Here is a 25,596-nt window from a genome sequence, read left to right on the forward strand (position 1 = left end):
CAGGAGCTGAGGATGTCGAGCCCCACTTTCCGGAGCCGGGAAATATGGAATCTAGTGATCGGACCCGAGTCCGCAACACGTATGTATTGATCACATTGTCACGGTGAGGCGCGAAGTGTCGTACAGCTAAACTCAGAATAACACAACACTGAGCTTTACGCCTGGGATGAACGCATTCCTCCATGTTAGTTCGGTAAACATGAGGCTGATCAGGGGAGTTTCCTTAGCTACCCCTTGCGTCGCCCTCAAACTTTGACAGCTGAAGTGACTCCCTTCATTGACCTAAGAGTAGCCGCTGGCATCTCGCTAACAAGTTAGCCCGTGCCAACGGCCCGGGTAAGACTGGTAAGTCAGTACGTACTGCACTTGTCAAAGGTGATGTCTTAGCATCCCTCGTTGCGTCACCCAAGCCACTTGATGAAGATTTCTCTCCTTTCAGCACAGGGAAGAAAGTCCAGAACCCTAGTATGTCTCAGTGTACTTCTCACTTCAATGCCAAGACTACATTTAGCTAGGATTGGTTAGTGACAGAGGTGATCACACAATAGCGATATGTATTTTCCGTTGTCTTATAGTTGCGTTTGGGTCGCTACTAGCCAGCCATAGACAGGGATGCCAAAGTGAGGAGTCACATATCAATCTTGGTTTTATCTTTGACTTCACACAAAAAGTTAGGATATTATGAAGGTATACTCGTTACAAAAAAAATGACGATTATTGCGTGTAGCTCTTACTGGAGTGCTGTGACAAATCCTTCGCGTATCCACGAATCGGCTGGGCTATGCAACTAATCCTGGACCGTAGTAAAGCCATCGGTAAATGATTCTCGATTATCTGATGCACCTCGTGTGGCTGCCCTCTGAGATTCAGCGAAGTGACAAGGTGGCTGACCCAAGTCACTCCCGACATCCTGGTTGGGCTGCACTGGCCTATGGCAATGCGTTGGACCGACCCATGAGTTTTCCCCCCCTCTATCATATCATATATCAACTTTAAGCATGACTCGGAGATTGCCGTGATTCGCACGAGCACAGTTTTAAAGTGCCCGTTGAGTTACAGGGGAGTGGCAGACCATCGCTGTCAAGACCCAAATCATACCCCTAAGCCCTAGCATTCTAAGACATACTCGACGACGACGTAATAACAGGTCCGAGTGCCGCTGTGCCGATCAGAGGTCGTGGAAGCTTTCAGTTCACGACGTGAGCTGACTGAAGTGCTGTAGCAAGTGTCACTCTTGACTTGTCGCAGATCCCTTTAGTCGGAATAAACTTTCTTGCCCATCCATGCTAACGAAAAAGGGAAGAGGATATCCGTATCTCATGTCATGTTCAGCTGACACTTGAGATCCACAGTCCTGTGGTTCGCAGCGCCGAGAAGTGCTCAACAACATCTTGGCATTGTGCTTCGGGGCAAGCTTTGAACCAGGGTAGAAGCAGTCAAAACTGGGTTAATTAGTTACATGTTCCTTTGAGGTTCTCGTAAACTCACCTCGACCCTGGGATAGATCTAGTCGACACAAGGAGTTCCACAGTATCCGCAGCAGCGGCCAGGAATTACCCAAACTTCTTTGCCAGCTAAGGCACAGGTAGGACATCGAGTGCCAGGAACTTTCTGAGCTCTGAAAGGACTGTACAAGACCCGAGGTCCAGCAGAGTTGAGGGTTTCGGTTACAGCCTTACATCCTAGTTCCGGCTGCAACAAGGAGGCTGCGTTTTGGTATTGGTCTCCATGGGACAGCATGGATGGCGAGGGGATGGGTAGAATGTCTTCATGGAGGGCCATGATGGAGGTTGTATCTTGGGTTGACGGCTTGGTGCAAGAGAAGAATGACTCTGTGAGTAGGCAATATATAATAAAAGTTAAAGTCACGAGCAATGTATTATAAAGCTTGGAATGGCACGAGCTGTTGAAGTTGTGGGGGTAGCAAGGGATTTATGGTTTTCGAGGACTAGCAATAGTGTGTAAATGAACTGAGGAGGCCTAGGAAGGGTAAAATCAAGGGGTCGAAGACAAAGTATGGGTATTGCTCAAAGACAAGACAGGTACGCAATACCCTGACACAAGGATGATGCTCTCGTTGACTCGATGATCAGTAGCGTGCACAACCTACCGTAGTCTCGGTGGGCATAATGGGCCCAGCGGTGGTAGCATCAGACCTGTCATATCGACTACCTGCGAGTCTTCAAGCTGCCATTTCTTGCCAGGGAGGTGCGTGGCGCCGCCCTTGAGCAGGACTGTGGGCCATATCGATGGAGGCGGGGCCTTCTTTGTTTGGATCTTCTCTTTTGGTCTGTTCCTGAACCTCAAAGTCGCTGCTTGTTGCAGGGATCAAATATGCCGTCCTTCATTCGGTCAGTAACAAGAGAAGACACTGTAGAACAAACAAGTCAAAGGTGGCGTTGGTTTTCTGCTATTTCTGTATTACAGTATCTGTTCTCGTTCACAACCGTTCGTAAAAATGGTTTCTTTCGACCGACTGAAATCCGAATTGAACTGGCAATGTGAGAGAAATGCTCTTTTTTTTATTAGCGGCAAGGAGATATAGACCGGGCCGGCGGTTGAGCATCTAATTGGCCAGGATTTGGGGGGTGTGATAGGCGTTAACAGAGAAAAGCAAAGTTGTGACTGCTCGTCTTCAAGAGGGTGACGATGACAAGGAGCCCACGGTGCTGGCTTGCTAACTTGAATTATCATCAAGGCCAGGAGATTTGCTCGAGCCGCTTGGCTTGGCTCGCAGGTAGAGACACCCTTGGACATACTTGGATGGCCTGTTAAGCTGGGCCGAGTGGACGAACAACATGACAAGATTCGCACAGAGTCTGTGTGCCATGCAAAGGTGATGAATCTGAAGATCCCATGGGAAATTTCCCTAAGAATGCGATCTAAGCCCCCAGTCGCGCGCACCCACCATCAATCCACCACCACGGACCACGGACCACGGACTACGGACCAACCCCAGGACTTGGCGGGCACCAGGGCTCTGGAATGAGGGATCCTCGTCACTCTTCATTTTGTAAGTTCAAGCTCAAAACAGCCGCACCCATCCATCAGATGCCGCGCCAGGGCCGGCTCAAAGGCCCCCCTCCCTTTGAAAGCTGGAACGATCGCCAGTGCGTCAAGCTATCTCACCGACCAGCTGGAGCTGGCGTAAAATTGTAGAGGGGTAGTGGTCAAGCGCCCACAGTTCCACTCGGAATTCTTTCAAGGCATCGCCTTGTGCTCCACTTGCCTCTTCCTGTGAGAGAATCTTTTTGCTTGATGGATGCAGAGCCGAAAATCATCGGGTCTCGTAGGCACGCTTGGTATAGACTACTGATGTATTGTTTGTTCCCTCAAATGTCAGGTCGAGGAGCGTCTTGGCAAGGAGGTTTTGATCCTCAGCTATACGAGTTGTTCGTTCTCATAAAAGCCATATAAATCTCACGTCATAGTCTCGACTCGTGCACGCTCATAGACAAACCCAATCTAATTGGGAGGGCGGACCATTAGTTGGGGTCTTGACAGACCGGCCTGAGATGGAGTGAAGAGTAACGGGGTCAGTGGGGTTCATGAACCTGCGGATAATCCAGGTCCAGGTCCAGGTCGCTTAATTAGGTAGTCTCAGGCTCAGTCTTCCAAGAAGCAACGGAACCCAAGTAGGATTCAACGCTTCAGGATACCTTACCTTACCTTACCAATCGGTCATCCTTGATGCTTGTCGGGGAGGTCGTTGTCGGAGTGAGTGGTTTCTCCCTCTCGTGACGACGAGATGGATGGGAAGGCTGGTGTTGCGATTGGTTAGATGCCTACCAGGTTTCGTCTTGCCCTACCTTGTTCTGCATTGCATACTGTCAGGCTGATCTGATCGGCATCTGGCCCGCCAAGTGCCGCTGCTTGCCTACTAGCCAGCCATGGGTAGATCTGGTTACAGTGCAGATGGAAGCTGCTTATCTCGGCTGTATGGCTGTATGTATGTTCGGTAGGTACCTCATCATACCTCATTTGGAGCTGAAGATATTTGTGCAGGTTCGGTGGCTGTCTTTTTATGGTGACCAAAGGGTAAGACTACAGTTTTTTATTAATCTATCAACTCTTCGAATAGGACGTGCCTCAAAAATATCATGCTGCAACCAGTCCACCCAGTCGAAGATGTCCCTTCTTGTCCAAGCAAGGCTCACATACTCTATATAAGTGATTGCGGTCATCCAGCGCTAGTCTTATGGCTTATATGAAAGTAGCATAAATGCGAGAAATGTTTCGAGTAAAGAAAACCTTGGCTTCTCTCCACGAGTGGTTTTCGTGGAAAAGCTCCTCCGTGGCTTTAGGTCGTATAGTTCCTGGGAAGCTCTAGAACTCTTCCAGTGACATACCAACATCGTAGTCCTGTCATCGTTAGTTGTGAGCGGCCCCCCCACTACACACAACCATTAATAGTTGAGCTAGCCTAGGTTAAGCCCAGCTGCATGTCACAGCTGAAATCCAACGTTTTGACTCAAACGATGGCTTTAAGTACACAGTTTAGGGTTTACACGACTCGTAAATGACAGGAAGGGGCCAGATTCTTGATTCTTCAACCTACAGAGGTATTGCTTAAGGAACCTAGGAGTACCTACCTGCTTACCCATGAAGGGTTAGGTTTGTAGTACAAGGTGCTAAACATCTTCCTATAGGCGGGATGCTGTAGCAGGGGTACCCTTGAAAACTGCGCAGTCAAAGATGCATCTACCCTGCCTGCCTGCTTGCTGTAACCCCTCGTCTTCATAGCCCCTCCTCCAATCGACCTCGATTGAGAATCGATCTCATCTCGGCTTCTCTAATCTTGAACTCAAACTCAATTTTAGCATGAGATCTTCCTTCTCCATTCCCATGCCTTGTGCTGATTTGGCTATTTCCGTTGGCAATGCACAAGTACCGATTTTCGTAACAGTGAGCGATATTGCCGTCACTATTTGAGCTGATGGCACCCTCGACGCTAATAAAGCTAGGTATTCACCAATGTGCAAGTTGTCTAGGTTGTGTTCGAAAGATAGGTAGTTCCAACGGGGAATTGCTTTTTTACAGACAGTCTCGGCGCTGACGCCATTGACGTTTATAGACTATGGACAGAGTAGAAATTTTAATTTTACCCTACAATGCGCCAGCGATATACCTCAAATATCCAATGATATCAACGACCTCGACCAGAATACCCAAGGTAAGTATGTGAGGTGCCTATCAAAACCCATATTGTTGGCTACTGCGTACGATCACCGTAACCCCCCTAGCAAGCCACGATCGATTCGCTTCCAGGGGGTGGGATGAAAGTTTTTTTTGCGCTATAATCTTTAGGCTGTATTGTTAGAGGTACTTAGATCTGCCTTAAATCTTCTAATATTCTGAGGTACCCTTGATACTAGCAGCTTGATTAGATTAAGGATCTATAAAAGCCTTAGTGGTGCCTTCTGGTCCTTAAAGGGATACATAACAGCCGAATCAGACTTTACTTTTGTTAGGCATGCATGGTCTTGACGCGTATAGCTACCTAAGGTAAATTGTATGTAATGTCTATCATCCCTCCTCACCTACCCAGCTACCTTAGCCTTCAACTTCATGTTGCTTTTTCGAGCTCCACTCCTCGTGTCTACAAGTCGGTTCTTCGCCAGCCACTGCGAAAATGACCAGTCCTTAATGGAGGGATATCGTTTCCGACGGGTGCCCAGCCAGCCGCAAACAGGTCATGCCAGATTCTCCTTTACGAACCCCCTTGAGTCGAGCCTGAGCAATTCTTGCTACCGCGGCATACTGCAAGCGTTCTAGGTTAACTGACTGGCACTTACAGCCATCCACCGCATAACCTCGAGTGGTATAATAAATCAGACAAAATGCTTGCTGTAAGCGTTTAGTAATACGCCTAGGGGACGGGGGTACACATGAGACTGTCTCACACCGAAATCCACCCATTTCCCAAACTTCAGTCTCGTGTTTTCGTCCCTACCAACCTAAACCCGGAAGTGGCTTCTACTGCGCGTCTTGACTCCGTTTAAGGATGCACCTACGGAGTACTGTAGACTGGTCGTTGACCCACTGCAAGGCAAGGCTTAGGTGCATCAGTTGAGTTAGATTTAGCCAACATACTTAGCAAACCTGACCTGGCTACCTGGCAAGGGGATGTATCTAAGGTGACAAAAAGCCTTAGGTAAACTTAAGTAAACGTAGCATAATCTAGTATAGATTTAGAGGATCTTAGACTAAGTATTTTTAGCACCTCAAATCAACCTCAGAAGTCTTCTTACACCCCTGGGCCTGGGCAAATTCGTCATTTTTGGTCATGATAACCCAACAACCAAGCCTCGGAACGACTCCACACCACAGTAAGGTAGCCACAGGTAGGCCTCATCACGGGACCGTTGAGACTGCAGCCACAAGTCAGTATCAATGACTAGCTCCGTCGAATGCCACAGCTAGATCCATAAAGCTCTTCCCTTGCTGAGACAAGCCCGCCGTTGAACCTTGCATGAGACGTAGCGTGCGCTGTATTGTGGAAAGGGAGGGACCTTGGCCACGATATGGAAAGTTCAAGCATTTGATACGATGGAGCGTGTACCAACGAAATCTCCAATCCATCCTGAAGGGTTGAATGTGGAACGTAGGTGTTGGTCTAAAGCCTCTAATGGCTACGAAGTACATACGTGTACAGCACTTGATGAAGGACATAACGAAATACGCACTGGCAACTGATCGTGATTGCAAATGGGAGGATCATGTCCGAGGTTCTGAAGGATCCGCCACAGTACACGAACAACATGATCGACTGCCTTGAGCTGCTCAATGACGGGCCAATGACTTTAATCAACAGTCAAACAACTTGGGATGCGATATCCAGGCTCTACTCCGTATCGTTTGTGGTCAGTCGACTGAGGCTATTTTGTTCGGAAATCAACTCCTGTCACTGCGAGCAAAGGACACGGCGCATATTCCGCTCTACAGCTGAGAAGAAACCATGGGTATTCCGAGTCAAGCCTAGTTTGCGATGGACAGATCGGGCCACGGCGCAACGAGATGCATGGAATCTAGGGTACCGTTATGCTGTTCGAATATTTAGGCCAGTGACAAGTAGCAAACCTTGTGCACCAGCCCCATCGTCCCTCTCTGGCACCAACAATCACCCTGCAGACTGGTTGCATCTACGGAGTAGCCGCGGCGACTATCGATCTTGTCCCCCTAGGCCTGCATGTGACTATCTCTACTGTATGCACCTGTGCTCAACTCGCCTTCAGATGAACTAAACTAGTACCGCTTGTGCCCGATTGGAATTCCCGGGCCTCTTCAGCCCTTTCAGGACATTAACTAGATTGGAAGATATGCAAGCTGAATGCACGACCACACGGCAATATTTGCACAATCTCTTGCCATCATACGCCCCAGACCTAGCTTACATATGCAGTGAGAGTGCGAGCGCCCAGCTCTCAGGACTACCATTATCACCATGGCCAATACTATAGCCTCGAGGTTCCTCGAGTTGGATAACGTTTAGTACTCATAAAAGACTGGCCATCCTTTGCAACATAGAGACCGCCACACGAGCCAGGCTTAGCACTATAGACTAAACATACCGTATCCCGTCTGATGAACGATTAGTGAGGTCCCTCCTACTGCGCTAGGGATTCCGAGGGGCGAAGGGTTAACACCAGCGGTTTGTTGAGGATGAGCAGTATCGCTACTACTTTTACTACTGTGTACTGTTGACAGCCGGACATATCAGCGCTTCGATACTGGCCAAACAAGGACTTGGCCCACGCTCATCTCCTTGCAAGTCCATAGTACCTTAGAAAACCAGGATGCTGAACCACAATGCCAGAAAGTTCCCAACGAGGTTTCGACTTGCATAACAGCGAACTGTGAAATTGCTCTTTCTGGATAGCTACACGAGCACGTTTCAAATAGAGCAAATTTTGATCAACTCATGACATGCGAGCGGGTAGTGTCCTCGCAGTGTGTATGCAGTAGTTTACTTGTGATGCATGTTAAGTGCCGCCAGGCTGGCACGCCAAGCTCCTAGCCAGGTGTTGTGTGTTCTTTATGCATGCAATGTCGCTCGATGCTGCAGCGGGTGAGAAAGAGCTATGTAGGCAACTTGGACGTCGTCTGAGCACTACCTATCATACGGGTGAACAAAGACGTTCCTCGACTCACAAATAGCCGGACGAGCAACGCCAATTCGACTCAGCACCGACTACGACAAACGGCGAAAAGCTCGAGGGCAAAGAGAAATGGCACAAAGTATTCATGGTTCCTGGGTATCCCAAAACTCCTGTCAAAATCTAACCAAAATCCCAGCAATACAACTATCAGCTCATTGAAACACCACCACAGAGAGCAAAACGGGTGCCAGTTACTTAGACCCCCTCCAAAATGGGGACTCATCCGTGTACACGATCTGACCGTGACTCGACACATTTTCACGAAGGGCGAAAGTGCCTGAAAGACTTGACGGAGCTAAACCTCAGGATGAAGAAAGTGCAATATGCTGGCAGCCAAAGACCTATGGTCAGCCAGTGTGTGACGCGGATCGCTGTAGACGCTGGCGTAGTGCTGTGCAGCATGCACAAAGCACCATCACAGCAGGAAGTTGCCACAGTACATGAGTAATGTCCTTGGGATCTGATGTACAGCATCATTCGCAAGGATGAACTATGCTATCGGTCAAACCAATGTCTTCTCAATTTTAACCAGCAGCTTCCCCCCTGGTACAACGCGGGGCTTCGAGTCCATGAGTCGGATGAAACGATAGCCGGGTCGTAGACGGTCTAGGCGGATACAAGCCCAGGCAAGCAGTGGCGAGCTGCCAAGCTTGGCTGAATCGTCCTCGACCTTGAACCTAGGGAGTTTATCGAATTAGTACGATATAAAACAAGAGTTGCCGACCAACAAGCTTTGCGTCCCGCCCCGCCCCGCTAACTGACTTGGCGGACCTTAAGGATGGGGAGGTGAATGACACGAGTCACCATCATGGTGCACCAGATATGACCATACCAGTCTAGATAGTGTGGGAAACGGCAAATAGCAACCCGATGATCAAACATGATTAACCGCATTTGGATCTGTGATCTGCGCCTCCCTCAGACCGAACTGGAGGTCTGTGTCCTGGGGGCAAAGCGCGTATTGGACAGCAGCCGATCCTTGATACCCAAGGAAGCCGATGAGTTATAACTACCACCGTAGGACAGAAAGGAGCTCACCGCTATAGTGTAGGCTCTTTGAGCGCAAAAGACTCACTGCAGTGTTTCCACGACACACCTGTGATTGGCAAGACACAGGAGACGGTCCGAGAGCAGGGGGTGGGAAGGTGGGATGCCGATACATGACAGAATTGAGAAAGTTGTCCACTAACCTGATGAAACTGAGCTCTTCAACCACCTTGGGAATGTTCAAGAACTGAAGGGTCGAGCCGTGGGGGCCGAAATCGGGATGGTCCGTCTTACCAACATCTGTTTTATCTTTGTACTTGTGCTCCTGCGTATATGCGTCACGTTCAGGGTCGGTTGGTTTGTCGACATGGAGCTCTGCCTTTATCAACGGCCTTAGGGTGCTGGCTGAGCGACCGGCGTCTGCTGAGTCGCCAGCTTGGATCGGAATGTGTTGTCCAGCAAAAACTATGATCCTCAAATTAATGGTACGACCTGGTGTGGCTTCGCTCTGAGTCTCCGCAGACTTGTTTGAACTTTGATAACCCTCTGGTTTAAGGACCCAACCCTTCTCATCTGCAAACATGCCTTCGTTGAGCATCATGCCTTCATCCAGATACTGCCAATTCATGGCGACCATCTGAACACCGCCACGCCAAAAGAGACTTGGGTCTGGATTTGAGCTATCGAACCTTCGACCTGCAGGGAAAGCGCGCATGAAGTATCCCTTGTTATGGGTAAACATGTCGCGATGCTGCTTCTGGTTAAGTTCCAGGATACGATTCTCGCTGATAGAAAAAATGTGGGCAGGGATTTTGGCTTCCTTAGTTGCGAGACCCTTGTAGTGCTGGCTGCGTGTGTACACAGCAAGCCTGCCAAGGTTCTCACAGATCCGGACCTTGGAGCTTGTGTTCTTTTCGTGTGAAGGAAACGTACTGTTAGAACCTGTCAGGGATGGACCTGTGGACTGCGAGGGATGCTCATCCTCAGACCCTGATGCATCCTCGTCATGTGCGTAAATAGCAGGTAAATCCATAGTGCTGGGCGGCACCACGATCTTTGCAGAAGCTTTCTTGACCTTTACGAGAATTCTCTTTCGCAGCTCGCCCAACTTCGGGAGTTGCAATCTCGGGCCAGTATCATCGAATGCTTTATCCACAAGCATCTCACCCCATTCCTCTTTCATGATTCTAACCATGACCTCTTGCTGGTCCTCGTCTGCGTGCACCTCAAGGCTGACTATAATTGGAAGGTCATTGTCGACGAATGCAGATTCGCCAACAGTTCTGCACACCTCTCGAAATCCACACGGCGCAGTCAGAGTCCATCCATGGGTCACAATTGGCTCGTCTTTAGGGAACGACTGCCTTGTGCGTGGTGAAAGAGGTTTGGCAACGTCCAGGCAGTCTCCAGATTCTCGTGTCTCGAGCGAAACGTGATTCAAACTCGATCGTGGGGAGGAGTTTCGGCTCCCTAAGCTGGTGCTGCGAGAGCGATTGGCGGTTTTGTCACCAAGATAGCCTTCAACTTTGTCAATGACCGTGGTGGCGACATTGGGAAACGATTCTCCCGAGAGTCCACGCTTGTGGTCAATCTTGGTGGCTCTGCCTCTCGTTGTGGGAATGATTGTATCCCCATTCCACACGTCAATCTCGATACAGCGGCATCCTCGAAGAAGAACCTATTGGTAACCAATGTCAGCTAAACAACCCTCCAAAGTGCTTGTGGGATTCCATCGAACAAACGTACTGTTCTATATGCTTCAGGGGAGCTTCTGCTCAGTGAAGCCAGTTGATTCCCAACCAGATAGGTGTTGTGACTGCTGCTAATAAAGTAATTTGTGAGAGGTTTTGACAGATCTTTCTCCGGCAAAGGCCCAGTGGCCTCCCATGAGAAGTCGGTAACCCAAGTGTATTTGAAATCTCCCAAGGAATAATCCTCTTTGGCAAGTTCGCTCACGGCACTCTCGCTTTCGCCCTGGACAGTTCGCAAGAACTCGGCAAAGTTGGCTTTAGATAGTCGCGGCTCTGAACCTCGCAGGTCATGGTATGTACGATCGAGGGCCTCATGCATCTCAGTAGTAATATGAATGTCCGGAATATCGGGAATTGGCGCTTGCTGGTCAGAACTCCGGCTGGAGCATTCGTCGATCGGTGGTTGTTTCTGTGCTGCAGGCTGTTCCCAGCCATACATGGGAGCTGGGGATGCCGCGGTGGTGAAACGAACCATGCCCTTGAGAGCGCCTATGGCCTGGAAGTTGGAATTACCAAAGATGGACATAGTACGGGCGCGGCGAGGTTTGTCGTCCTTTGCGCTACGGCGCCGCTGGAGTCTAATGTTAGTGGGTACGATCGAGAGATTTGAGATGCTGATATGGCTCACTATGAGGCCACAGAAGAGCGACATGGTGACGAGCTATGGTTCCCCGAGGCGAATTGGGGTTTGAAGCTGGCGATGTCGGCGACGGTTATATGGCAGAAACCATTGGAGCGAAGGGCTGCCCCGTTGGTCAACCAAGCATGAGAAAATTGCAAGCCCGGGACTCTTTTGCTTTGCAGTTGAGAATCGGTATCTTGAATCCGATCTTGAGAGCAGAGGTCCTTGGATTGAGCGCTGGCAAGTAAGAGGTGTTTGAAAGAAGGGGAAGAAAGGCGACAAAATGGATGGACTCGATGTCAGCACGCTTGTCTGATAGGCGATACATTAATACGGCGGTCTCCCCGGTTCAGTAGCCAAGCTAACAGCCGAGTCCAGTTCTCGCTAGCGTGCTGCAGCACAGCCCTAGGGGGATGGGTCGAGCAGGGGACGGGCTGAAAGAGAATGGATATCGAGTCCCAGGGCTGGAAAAGATTGGACCATGGAGGCTTGGGGGCGAAGAGATGATTGGAGAGGCCGTAGTTGACTGTCTAGAGGAAGCAGGGCGACCAAGCAGCATCATGGCCACGGCTGTTGTGTCCTCAGAATGAGGATGACTGTGTGAAAACGATTGCAACGGCCTAATGGAATGGGGGCTGTGCCGTGTCATGTTGTGCTGTGCTGCGCTGCCATGTGTTACTGTGCGCTGTATTGTATCAATGATGAGCCCTGCTATTCTCCAGATTCACAGATGCTTCAAGCCAATTGATTGATCTTTCAAAGTAGCAAACCAGTAACTTCTATGCTCTGCCAGAGGCATAAAACATTCCCAACTTGAATCCAATCAATCTTGAAACGCTCGGGACGGTGCGGGTGGGGCCGAAGCATCATTGACTAAGTAAGGTAAGGTAGTAAGCAGTGAGGTCATACCTTGGCCACATTCAATGACAGCGTTATTCACATCCCAAGGTTTTACTTACTCGAAGACTGCAGCAATTGGAGAAGTCATCTACAAAGACTGTTGGGCTTTCGTGGATATCTCCAAAGCTAAACGTATCATACTCTGCAAAGCTGCACCGAGACCAAACACTTTTGATCAAACTGGCGAGACTGAGTTATATACATCTATTAATACTGCATCTTCAGCATCATGGGCTTCGGTAATGAATACGAAGAGCAAGTTCGAGCGTGGGGTTTCGAGCGCGTCTTCACCTGGAGCGATTCGCCGTAAGTCTTCTTTGCTATTACGAATGTCTTTACAGCGAGAATTCCTGCAGCCTCTGCACGTCACATATCCTTTCTGATACATGATTATAGAAACACTCACTATCCGCCACACTCACACGCCGCTCTTACGACTCATCTAATCATTGAGGGCTCGATAACTCTTTGGTATCCGCAAGAAAAGGACCCTCAGAAGCAGGTATATGGCGTAGGGTCACGTATTGACGTCGATGCAGGAAGGGTCCATGAGGTTCAGGTTGGTGGAAGTGGCTGCACCATGGTGATAGGTGAATGAGGGAAAAGGTGCAAGTTTCGCTTTTGTGTTGAATTCTCAGACTTGATATCGATCGCAAGGCTACTGAGTTCATGGCTTAGGGTGGCTATGTCTTCACCTAATACACGTTGTATATAGCAATGTCTAAGGCTCAATAGGTATCTTACAATGCTCAAATAGCATACGCGTTATGAAATAGCGGGTGGAGTATAGTGTTGATGCGTCTTCCGCTGAGAGCTCTGGAAGCATTTCGAGTATTTGAGCAGCAAAAAGAGTGAGAGGATAGAAAGTGACTACCATGGTTGGACGAACAGGGAATCGAGCCCTGGACCACTCCCGGATGAAGGGTTGATGAGCAACGAAGCCATGCTAAGGGAGTATTATACCACTAAACCATTCGCCCGGAACTGTCGAGTTGCGGCTTCAAAGGATGTAGGTAATATCCGCGCTTGGCAAAGTGGACACTGTCAAGTTCCGCTCGTTCTCTGTAGATTGGAGAACGTTTTGCGTCAGTTGAGGATATCCGGTACAGGTTGCATACCTCGTTGAAAGCCTGTGAATAGGCTAGTGAGATGTATCGGTAAAGACAGTACTGCTCCGGGTTCTGTCTTTGTACCCTCGGAATCAAATCGCTGCGGGGAATGTCAAGAAGTGAAGAGGTTGGGTATGCATGTGAAGAACAATTGAGAGTTTGCTGACACGAATTTCACATCGTTGGGTGTTGGATATCTGAAAAGGCGGGCCAATGGCACACCGCATGTGATGGTAGATAAACTCTCATGTCGATCCCGGAGAATTCGATGGTACGAGTTCGCGATTCCCATGTGGGGTTATCCTGCAAACATCGTGCACTAGGAGTCTATGACTTGTTTTGATGATGTGATGATTGCGTCTTGTGTTAACCCCAATCCGTCAGCATACCATCCAGTGTCTAAGAGCTCTGATGTGAGAACGCAGTTGAGGGAGTTCGCTGAGCAACAGATGAAACGGTCGACACGGGTAGAAAGCAAAAAGCCATGATCAGACAAGTTCGCGTGTCATCTTGGATGTTAAATGAACCCATGTCGAATGCCCAGGATGGAACCCTGTCTATCTTGACCTGTCGGCCGATGGATGGGGATCCGATCCTTGAGGCTTGACCTTGAGCCGTAGCATTTCCCCACACTCAAGAGTCTCATTTCGTATAACTTATCATCCGGAATAACTATTGCTGTATTGAAGATTCGAAGTCAAGAGGTCAGGCGTCATGCGGAACAGGTCGGGAATGAGGCTAGCTCTTGTTAATTAGACATTCACTACGAAGTATCAAAAAGGCGAAACCAGGTAATTCTATCAACTAAGTCTAAGTTTACCTTCGATGGCGGTCAGTCTTATCTGCACAAGGCTCATGGCAAGGCATCCAAAGTCATTGAACATTGAGTAGACCTCACCTTGCACGCCAATATTTGTGAGGGGTCAGAAAGAGGCCTCGTAATGCATGCAATGCACGTTAGGATTGCTAAACTCTCGGCGGCATATGTCGGCCATGAAAGTCTGCTTGTGTTTATTCATGTTTACGTTGACATAAGTGCCAGAAAACTGGCAGTATGAGTTGATTAGCGCGCTCAACAGGAGGGGAGGCTCAAAGGCGATTTGGCTTATGCGTGAGCTATTGGCTGCAAGGCGCAGTGGGCATGGCGAGCGCGTGTGTGGCTATACGCGTGGATAGACAACAGAGTTTGGTGACATATTAACCGTGACCAAGTTTTGAACTATCAGAATGCCTGGATTTGAGTGATATAATACTGCCATTGTATGAATAGAATGCCTGGGTACCTACCTATAGTAAGCGGACGGTGTCGGTCTGACTTTGGTCTAGTCGGTTTATATGGCTTAGACTGCCTTGCGGATTTGGAGCTTTCGCTCTCCCCAAAGTAGTACCAAGGTTGCTTGCTACCTTAACCCTTTAGGTTATCTGAGCTAGCCTGAGGGTACATACATAGGTATCTATGGGTATCGTACGTTGAGTGATGGATCCCCTTTGAAACGCTCCGGTAGAGGTGGTAGGTGCGGGCTGCTTTCGGTCTTGGTGGAGCATTGCTATACAACATGATAAGATGACGGCATGGGGAAATCATGATGCAGCCATATCGTATCGCATCGTATCGTGTTGAGTATAAGTCATGGTGCGCGTCGGTCTCCATTCTACAACATGCCGACTCCGATGACACAGCATCAGCATCGCATCGTATCCACGAGGAGGGCGCTCGGACGGCTTGCGTGTTTCGTTTGGTGAGAGTTCTAGAGCTGACAGTAACAATGTCAGCCGAGTCGGGTCGAGTCAAGAATAGGTTTTATCCACGGCACTCGATCTGTAACGCTGCAGCTCAGCCGCTAGTTGGACAGAATCATGTCAGCTCCTCGTTGGGTAGCTTCGACCGACATGGAGTTCGATCTGAGCAAGACAAGACAAAAGAAACAGGTTGAGAAAAGAGGCTTGAGGTTCCGAGAGAGAGGCCGACAGGGGGTGTGAGTGAATGCTCTCCGCAACTTTGCAAACAGCCCGCCGACTCGTACTGCAATAAGAAAAAGTGGTACTGTCTGTTCCATAGGTAACGGGGTTTATTGGCCAATATGAATGAATGGGATATTATGGATTCGTGTTTGGCAGGATCGTCTATGAGACGGATAAAACAAAGGAGCTGGCGGAAGTCGTCCAAGATGATGATTTACACAAGCAAAATTTCGCGGATCATCATGGTGTGTAAAAATCCAAGACCTGATCGACCTGCCTGCCATCCCTAGATGACACGACATCCATGTTCACTTCGCTTGTTGCTGAGGCTGCATACACAATTGTAACTCAATTCTCGTAATCACTCCAGGTGGATGTGGCTGTTGGAAAAGGTTGATCGAGTGCAAGAAGCCCACCTCATGACGGAAACTCAATTATAGGTACGTACCTGCTAAAGTACTAAGGGAGATAACCTCGGATGATCGCTGAATAGGTAAGACTAAGACTCGCTAAAGTCGGCCTCCAACGCATAAATTGTGACATGACTTGTTGTTATCTCCAGGCTTCAGAGATGCATTGAAACCTTGGCGCCTCTGAATCGAGGGCATTTTTCCGAAGTCAATTGCCCTCCCAACCAGTTGATTGGCTGTTGGGCGGTTGCCAAAACGTGCAATCCAGTCCAATCGTATTAGGATCGGAAGTATCGATGGAGGTGCCTTGGCTAGTGCTACCTGGCTGCCTTAGCTCGTTCCCTTTGGTTCCTTGGTTTCTTGGTTGGTGGGTGGCCTTTTGGTGACCATTAGGTGTTCTGCTAAGGCTGCTAGTTAACCTCCAAGCTCTCCAAGCTCCACTCTCTTCCCGTCATATCATAGCTCCTCTAGCTTAACTACCTTACCTAGTTCCTCTCCAACATGGGAAACTTCAGAGTTCGTCTAATCCGGGAGTGACATGGACGCGCAGCTCCTCTTTTCTTGCATGTGTCCCCTCAGCAAGTTACTGTACCTACTATTTTCATCACATCGCATCAGCGCTATTCTCCGCTCTGCTCCCTTCAAGGCTGTGGTCACTTGTGCTGTGCTGTGCTGTGCTGTGCTGTTTGATGCGAGCGTCTCGTCTCGCCTCGTCCGGTCCTTATCGAGTTTGGTATGTTGGTTATGGTCTCACCCCTCCCATGGATCTCATACCTCACCTTAACAACCAGGTTCTCCTTGTCCTGGCCCGGGAGTTCCCCTCATGCGACGCCTACTTTCAAATCAACTCCGCCAAAAATGCCATGGATCTTTAAACTCGACTCCACCTTGTCCAACCTCCCCCCCTCTCTCTCTCTCTCTTGCTCTCTTATTCTCTTCTATTCTCATATCACCGAGCTTCTTTCTTATTCTCAGTCCTCTTTCTAGATCATAGACTAAGCAATCAGCCAACTTTACGAATATATACTCCTCCATCCTGTATATCGCGAAGCTTGAGCTTCAATTTCATCCTTCCTCGCGGCTGAATAGAAAGACGAGATAATTCATGTTTGACGGCATGGAGGCGTTTATGTACCAGTGAACGGTCGTCTCTGCTTGTTGAGGCATCTCACAAGCTCTTACGAGCAACCAACCTCCTCTCCTTCCGATATCATCTCACGAGCAAGGAGTTGAACCAATTTGGCCCAATGGGCAATGAACAATCCGCCGAATCCCCTCGCGGGCATCGGAAACTATCCAAGCCACCTCACTGCAGCCAGGCATCTGCAGCTGGTCTGCCATACACTGCTACTGCTGTGACGCCCCATCGTGAGCACTTCTCCAACTCGTATCTGGTCGGATCGCTGCCGCCTGCTCCCAATAAGGCTTCTACAACGAGAAGAGTGGCGCCTGGGCTCGGTATAGCCGTCCCAGCTCGTGACGCTTCCAGTCCTATACAATCACCTACATGTAGAGACCCCGTGCGCGATTTGAAATCGCGTACGCGGTCTATCCAGTCAGAGCAGTCTCCTATACTGCCAGCTTTCGTCAACAGCTCCAGGACCAGCTCTATTGCTCAGGATAGCAGCTACCGCCCACTGGCGCGCGCTGATAGGTTTGTGCAACATGTCTCCATGTCGATAAATAGAGCTAACTGCCTGAAAATAGCATGCCTGTTACTGTACGGCGTGGCTCTGCAAGCTACGATACGAGAGCTGCCGAGGCCAAGAAGCTTCTCAATGCAAAGGAGAAGCTCCCAAGCGAGCCCATCATCTCCAAGTCCAATAAACATTCTGATGAGATCAGTCAGGATGTGACGGATGATACCATCAACGCCACCCAATCTGCAGGTTCGTCCATTAGCAGAACAAATTCAGACGTCTCTCTTTACATGCCAATGCGCCGCCGCTCGGTCGTTCAAACTCCAGGCATAGCAACCAGGGCCCATCATTCCAAACCCCCAGTCTCAGCCAAGTCAAGTTTCCGCAAAAGTCTCCCAGCTACGCCCTCTCAGTCCAGGCACAATTCGATAGAATCTGGCATGGCGAGACGCATGTCAATGCCTACGACAATCCCTTCCCAGGCACAATCTCCGGACCGAGCCGTAACGCCGGTCGAAGCTGACTATAAACAGCTAGGCGGTATGAAGTTTGGATCCCTACGCATCACAAACGGGGCCCCCGGAACTTCTCCAATGCCTGAGGATGACGTCAAACAGCAAGGGGCTTCTGAGACGGCACTAGCAACCCCTCGTGCGGAATACTTTCATGAGCAAGCCAAGAACCCACTCAGATTGAGGAATCAGGGCTCGACGATGACAGAGGCCAATGAGCTAATGACGGGTGAGAAATCACTTACTTCTCGAGTGGCAAGCTGTGTTCCCGAGTGTTCGAGCGATGCAGAAAAATCTAGAACAGCCGATGGCGGAATGTCTGGGAACGGGAATGCTGTCTCATTTCCGGTTGCTGAGGTTCTGCACGTAAGGGAAGATCCAAATGCAAAGCCCGACCCCAAGAAAATGCAACTTGGACTCGAAAACAAAATGCTTAAAGGACTGTCAAGATCTGATAGTGGCTTCATTCCAAGTCCTTCGTCGGAGAAAACTCACCGCTCTGCGTCTCGAGTCGATAGTGGTTACAGTTCCAATGTCTCTCTCCGATCGTTGCCCAGCCTGAGATCCGGTGTCACGGACAAGAACACCATGACCTCCGAAAAGCTTGACGTGGACATGTCCGGGATGTGTTCGCCCTCGGATTCGAATTCGACTCGAACTTCTTCCTTAGTGCCTTCTCAGACACGTAACCGGCTGCCTATCCATCTCGAGGTCCCGTTGTCGTCGACAGATGATGATACCTCTTCGACTTGTCCAACAAGCCCCTCGAGCCCTGCTAGTCGTCCATTCTCGCCGTTTAGTCGTGGTAGCCGCATGCGCCTCTCTTCGTTGAAATCAAACAAGAGTTTCGAGCCACGGGTGTCGCACACTGCGACATCGCCAATCGTCCTTTCTAAAGGAGACTTTCAGGAACAGCTACCGTCACCAACCGCAGATGTTGGTCGTGGTGGCAGTAGGATATACAGGTTCCTGAATGCCTCCCGCAAGAAGGGGTCCCTAAAGACAGGGGCGGTGACTACGATCGAACAGGAAGTCACCACCGATCCTTTAGGGCTAAAGACAGGCTCCATACCTAACCCCAACCGACCTTCGCTTCGAAAGGAGCCGAGCAAGGACACTCTGCATACTATTATGAGTGTTGGGAGCCAGGATGCAATTGGGAGTACAAGACGCGGGGAGGACGTAACGCGAGGGGTCAAGAAGACCGTTATCAAGAAGATGTCTCGACGTCAATCGTGGCGCCAATCAATTGCTCAGTTATTTGGTTCTCGAAGCGCGGACGCTAGCCCTGCCTTGAGTTCCATACCTGAGCCTGAGCCCATACCAAGGCGCCCATCAACTGCCATGGAGCTAACTTCTCGTTCTTTTAATGCGGCTCCCAGCCCTCGAGCTGTGAGCTCGTGGTCATCTCGTCCGGCACCAAGAAAAGCTGCCAGTAGCTCTGGCAGCTTGGCTCTAGAGACCCGGAAGATGGCCAACAAGTCAAGCATACAGGAGAGCCGCGACAAACCAGAGTTAGCCCATCTTCGTACCAATGTTTCCGCACCTAACTTGTCAGCGAAACGTCGATCATCCCTGAGCCCATCTGTGCTTGAGATGGATCAGACACTGCGAACAAAGACTTCACCACCGGTGAGTATGCAGAATCGAGGCAGTAAGCCTCCTAAAGCAAAGTCACAGGCGCAAAATCGAGCTATGACACCTTCTTTCCCTATTAACTCCCGTCCGAGCGCCAGTCGTCGACTGTCGTTACCCCAAGATTATGGTCGCATGACACCACATAGCCGTCAGATCTCGCATGGCCGTACCGAGTCACGCAGCTCCAGTCGAGGCATGGCCATGAGTCCTACCGCGGGTTTAAGCTCCCAGCAAGTCAATGCTGTTCAACACTCCAGAGTTTTGTCATACTCGAGTAATGGTACGCAAGAGAGTGGTCATGCTGCCCAAAAAGTCAAGCATCACCGGCGAGTATCAGCACCTGCGCAGCCGCACCAAAATGCAAACATGGCGCGCTCTCGGAGCAGCACTACACTTAAACAAATACAGCAGCAGCAGATGCATCAGCAGCAGATGCTACAGCAACATCAACAACGACGACCTCGAACATCTGTCCAATCATGGGCCCCAATGGACATGCACAGCCTCAATCAGCAACTGCAGCAGAACTATATAATGCAGAATCAAGCGCTTGTCTATGGTGCACCAAACATGGTTCAACAATACCCAAACATATACGTTACAAGCCCAGTCCCAAATCATCATGTTCATGGTAGACAGGGTTCCCAGGGTGGGATGTACGTTCAAGATCCCCCTTTTCGGGTCCTCCACAGCTATAACTCCCCAGCATATCGAAACGTTCCTATATGGAGCCAGTAGCTCAGAGCCTCAACAGTTGGCTCGCCTAGTTCTTTGATTTCATCGAGATACCATATATGATAAAAAATGGTTTACAATTTCATTGATTCTTTTACTGCTTGGCGTTTTCGGGTAAAGGCAGCCTTTCCTTGGAGTACTGGAATTGGCCCACAGCGTCCACACGCATTCCTTCGTTCATTCATTCATTCAATCAGTCACACACTGTCTTTCATTCTAAGAAATTGCGTGTACATTCTTACGACCATGTGGGAAGTGTTATCAGACTTGACAGCTACATCCTCCAGTGCTGGAGTTTGTGTTAATCTTGGTAGTTTGTTGTTGAAAAGCATGGTCTTTTTAGGCGATGTGTGATTCAATATCTTAGCTTTACTATCTTACAGCGCATCGTTAACCCGTCCAGGGAGAGGTGTCGATAGGAAATGCAATTCTCATAGTGCAATACTATTTAATGACTTAGTGTCTGTGCTTCTCCGTTGAAACCATTAACTATCGTGTGTATGAAACAGTCCGGATAACCTCATGACAGACAGCAGACTGAGCTAGTTCGCTCGTCCTCCGCCTGCCCATCTAGTGCTTGCTTAGCCCTGCTTCTTGTGGGTATGACCTGGAAGGCTTCGGCTACGAGATAGGGGCAGAAGAAAGGGATTAGTTGGGCTGATATTAAGCATCCCCATGATTCCCGACACAGCCTCGCACAGATCGACAAAAGGATCCAGGTAGAGTGACGTAACATGAAAGACACGTTACTGCCCGACTCTCGATATGAAACAAATCAACAGACGAGACCACGAGAAAGGATCTGAGGGGTTGATGAGACTTGTCTGTAGGAAGCGAGGTTGGCGATACAGTATTTGCGCTGGTCTGACTATCAACAAAGCGTGACTACGTAGTAAAAATCCTTCACACCACCATAAGCAAGGAGGAACTTGATGACAAGTCACACCTCCACATGGAACCATGAAGGGCCACAGGGGCAGAGGCCTTGGGAACACTACCACGCTTCTCAGACAGTTGTCGTTTTAGTACGTGGGGAGAGATGGAGGTCTAGCATGATGCTGTAAATTAAGAACAAGAGACAACCTCGATGATATGCTGTAGTAGGTGGATTTCTCATGGCTATAAGATCTTCTAGGGAGCAATAGCATGACGACAATGGAGACGGCTGAAAAGACCAAGAACGAAAGAACAAGTGCTCCGTACGGATAGATATCTTCCTAAGGTACGGTATGATTGGCGATCCGGGAAGACGGGGAGTTTTTGGCATGGCGTTCCGGGGGGATCAGGTTCTTTGGTGGGTCGATGCTATTTTTGAATGGATACGTATCTTTTTAGGGGATGCCTTACCTATCCCATACATCCATGCGCGATGCCCGTTTCCCCATCGGACGACGCCAGCCTCCCGTTTATTGCTTCGTCTTTGATCCCCCAGACAATGACAGAGTGGATAATCACTTGATGGAGATAATACTGTAATTTCGTTGACAAGACCCTGACGATGAGCTATGTCATAAGAATGGGCCAGGGCCTGGAGGGAGCCGTTTGTTCATGGCGTCTGGGCGTCTACCGACATGTGAGCAGTTGAGTGCAGAAGAAGGGTGATGACGACGACTCCTAGAGGGCTGGTTGACAGGGGTAGGAGACCCATTCGAGATGGATGTTATACCTCTACTAGCCAGTTGACTTGAAAGCTGTGAAGCATACGGAGTATAGCTGAGTAGGCTATGGTGAGGAACACAACGCTTTATGAAGAGAGCCTGATGTGAAAAAGGACGTCAAGCTATACCAATTTGGAGGAGTCAGGAATGTCTCATTCATATATCGTCGGCAAATAGGTACCTTACCTAACTGGTGTCTTCCTGTCAGTAACAGCAGCGCACTTGCATATAAAAACAAATCATCCATGTGTGTCGCTCAGGGGACCGTGCAGAAACAGAAGCAATAGATCGCCCCAAAAAAAAAAAAATGGCATAGACAGGCCGTAGTCGAATCGGTCAGTGACATCTACCGAGACGAAACGCTGGCTCTGTTATGTGGCTTTTTGACTGAAGTTCCATATCGGCACGGGCAACCTTAAAAAAAAATCGAAAGTCCTCCACTGGTAAACCTAAGCTTCGAGCATGGTCTAGACACGTCCGTATCAGTGTGGCCGCCAGTGGCCACCAACGGGCTGTCTGTTTCGGTTAGGTACCTAGTAGGTAGGTGGTCTTAGGCGGCTCTTTAGGTGAAGTTTTGGCGCATGTCACCCAAACGCAGCCGACCTCAGCAGTGGCCTGCGCAGTCTGCTAGGGCAAGCACAGCCTCCATCCAGTACCACCGGATCCATGCATGCAAATACGAGAAGACCTCACAAGTCTCTGACCCATCTTTCCATTCCATCTATCCATCCATGATCCATCCATCAAGTTTACCCATATTTTTTTTCTTTGTCTGCCTGCCCTTGTCCCTTTATAAGTCTCAATTCCCGTCGGTGCCGTCACACAATCTTTACTCTCGTGACTCCATTCACCTTCGTATTACTCACTCTCGCTTTTCTGTCTTTGTTATTTCCTCTATCGTTTAATTTAACATCGTATCTCAGCTCAGCCTTGGCTCGTCGATCTCACTCTCGCTCACGCAACTCATTTGCATCAAACGACTCTATCCACTACAGATACAGAAACAGTTTTGTTATTCTTGGTCTCACGCCTATTCGTTCAGGTAGTCACAAACGACGATTTGACACAACTCTTGATCACGGATATCCAGATTCCTCACTTGGCAGTGTTTCGCTCCGAAGTTCGCGTCAGCGACCAGTTTAAAGCGCCATCACGCCTTCGTTCCCCTTGGTAGTTGTGAGCCAGGACGACAACCTCTACATATCTCAGCTGGCATATCCTGCCTACCCAGTCAACCTTTCTTTTCGCGACACTCCACAACCTCAGCCGCCATGTACATGACACGCCTTGTAAAGCTGCTAATGGTAGCGCTTGCCGTTGTCTGCGTCGCTCAGGCATCATGGATTGATATCAACAAGATTCACTTGCGGGAGCGTCGACTCGTCCGCAGAGCAAGCCCAAGCCAGTCCGATGACTCACAACCAAGCGCAACTGCATCTGACAGCAACCCTTCAGCTACTCAAGCAGACTCAGCATCCGATCCTGCTCCTACTGATGCAGCTGACCCTACCTCGGATGACTCTGCCAAAACCGATGCTGGGCCTACTCAGGCTACCAACGACCAAACAAAAGCATCTGCCACTGATGCTGAGCCTACCAACAACGATTCTGCAAAGACAACCGCTGCTGATACCTCCCCCACAAACGCTTCTCCAACCAGCAAGCCCGCTGAGAAGTCCAGTGCTGCTGATAGCAAGGCCTCCGAGACAGCCGCTGCCACCCAATCTGAAGCTACCGACAACGTCGAGTCATCGGCTTCTGCTACTGACGCCAAAACTGCTGCTCAGTCGACAGCCAACTCCCCAGCAGCCACCAGCACCTCCAGCAACAACCAGAACAGTGACGACGCCAGTAGCACCGCCAGCGAGAACAACGACGAGGCTTCCAGCACTGCCGCCGATAAGAACACCCAAACTACTGCTAAGCCTGTTACCTCTACACACGTCGCCGTCGTCACAAGGACAAACAGCGATGGTAACCTTGAGACCATGACCACTACGAGTGTGTCTACGTCAACACCTGGTCTGAGTGACGGTGATGACGACGGGAGCTCTTCAGGCATGTCGGCCAAGACCCGCAACACAGTCATTGGAGTTGTTGTCGGTATTGGTGGCGCAATTGTCGTTGGTGCCCTTGGCCTGGTCGCATGGCGAATTTGGGGCCGCAAGAAGCACCAAGAGGAAGCCGATGGTCTCATGGACTTCAATGAGAACAATAGCCGTCCTAGCAGCAACGGCCCTTATCACAGCGTTGAGAAGACTGAGTACGGTAGTGTCGGGAGCTCAGGGCCTCAACGCAGCCCATTCCAATCCACGCTAGACACTTATCACCAACCAACACCCGTGAACGCCTCGTCCAACTTTTAACGACGGAATCTCATATTTCCTTTGCATCATTGATAAAAAGCATTCTCTTTCCCTTTATTTTCATATTTTCCACCATCCGTTTCGATGGAGGTCATGGAGGTCATAGGCGTTTCGGACACGAATATTTTTCACAGGGGAGTCATATAGAAAGTGCTGTACGAATTTGATAACGAAAGTCACGGCTGCAATCGGCTGAAGCAGCATATATCCCTGGTTCCAGAACTTTGCGGTACTCGGGGGAAATTATTTGCAGCATGCATGATCTGGTTCGTGGTGCCAGTTTTTGAGTTGTCTGGGCTTGCTCATACTGCATATAACATATACTTCTTCCCTCCCGCAGCCAAGCCAATCATCCTCTACATAATGGGATTGTTGTATGTAGAAACTCAATTAATAATATCTCAAGTCTGGCTTGTATAATGCGTCCTTAAGGTCAAGCATGAGTGAGATGGATCTTTGTGAGTGTGTACGTGAAGCCGTGTTCCTCCAAACGTACGATGAGGCCGGTTATTGTTGATTTGACAGTGCCTTTAATATCTGGTTGGGCTAGGAGTCGAAACTTTCTCCTGCGTCGTCAAGGCTTTATTAGATGACAAGCTCTGTGGTGAGGACTTGCTCTCCCATCTTGCTCTATTTAATGTTGTGGACTTCGTGTGAATTGCCTCGAGCACCTATCTAATAACGGTGCAGAGCATCATGCTCACATTAACAACAATGAAAACATCTCTTCCTTTGAGTAGTATAGGTCTATCCGAATATATCCTACATTTTTGGGCCATGGATATCTAAATTTGTTGCTTGTGTGGCACTTTATTTTAAATCACTGTTTAGCGGCTGCTGTGTCGCTCGTAAAATGACACTTATGATTGAGCATTTCGTGCGTATGCACTGTAAGCGTATCCCAGACTGGGAACTGGGGCCTTTCATTTGCGGTACATGCCACACTAAGTAAGTCAAGTAAGTCCAGAAGAACGAGCTCATCGAAGGGGCTCAAAGGTAGATTAGCACTTTCAATATGAAGGACCATAAATACGTATTGGTACCAAACAGCATCTGTATATTTGATATAGGGTAAGAGCACCAAACTCGGGCTGCGCCAGATTCAGCTCACTTTGAGCTTAGCCCTGGCCTAGCATAGAAGCCCTTG

At 49.4% G+C, this 25,596-nt stretch overlaps 4 protein-coding genes across 4 annotated transcripts; 3 read left to right on the forward strand and 1 right to left on the reverse strand.

The window, feature by feature from the left end:
* Window positions 1-8,661: 8,661 nt before the first annotated feature.
* FSUBG_2376 (1-phosphatidylinositol-4 5-bisphosphate phosphodiesterase) lies at window positions 8,662-11,549 on the reverse strand (the record flags this gene model as incomplete). Its single annotated transcript, XM_036680141.1, has 4 exons — window positions 8,662-8,836; window positions 9,350-10,824; window positions 10,893-11,468; window positions 11,526-11,549. The coding sequence occupies 4 exons, from the start codon at window positions 11,547-11,549 to the stop codon at window positions 8,662-8,664; spliced, it is 2,250 nt and encodes a 749-aa protein (XP_036542053.1).
* A 1,099-nt stretch (window positions 11,550-12,648) lies between these two features.
* FSUBG_2377 (uncharacterized protein) lies at window positions 12,649-13,017 on the forward strand (the record flags this gene model as incomplete). The annotated part of the gene is made up of 2 exons (XM_036680142.1): window positions 12,649-12,725; window positions 12,816-13,017. 2 exons carry the CDS (start codon window positions 12,649-12,651, stop codon window positions 13,015-13,017), a joined length of 279 nt encoding a protein of 92 aa, XP_036542054.1.
* Window positions 13,018-17,147: 4,130 nt separating this feature from the next.
* Window positions 17,148-20,428, forward strand: FSUBG_2378 (SNF5-component of SWI SNF transcription activator complex; the record flags this gene model as incomplete). Its single annotated transcript, XM_036680143.1, has 2 exons — window positions 17,148-17,554; window positions 17,608-20,428. 2 exons carry the CDS (start codon window positions 17,148-17,150, stop codon window positions 20,426-20,428), a joined length of 3,228 nt encoding a protein of 1,075 aa, XP_036542055.1.
* A 2,926-nt stretch (window positions 20,429-23,354) lies between these two features.
* Window positions 23,355-24,449, forward strand: FSUBG_2379 (cell wall protein; the record flags this gene model as incomplete). Its single annotated transcript, XM_036680144.1, has 1 exon — window positions 23,355-24,449. The coding sequence occupies one exon, from the start codon at window positions 23,355-23,357 to the stop codon at window positions 24,447-24,449; it is 1,095 nt and encodes a 364-aa protein (XP_036542056.1).
* Between the last annotated feature and the right edge of the window lie 1,147 nt (window positions 24,450-25,596).

Source organism: Fusarium subglutinans (assembly GCF_013396075.1).
Source record: "Fusarium subglutinans strain NRRL 66333 chromosome Unknown NRRL66333_c0000020, whole genome shotgun sequence".
In the NCBI taxonomy this organism is placed as follows: domain Eukaryota; kingdom Fungi; phylum Ascomycota; class Sordariomycetes; order Hypocreales; family Nectriaceae; genus Fusarium; species Fusarium subglutinans.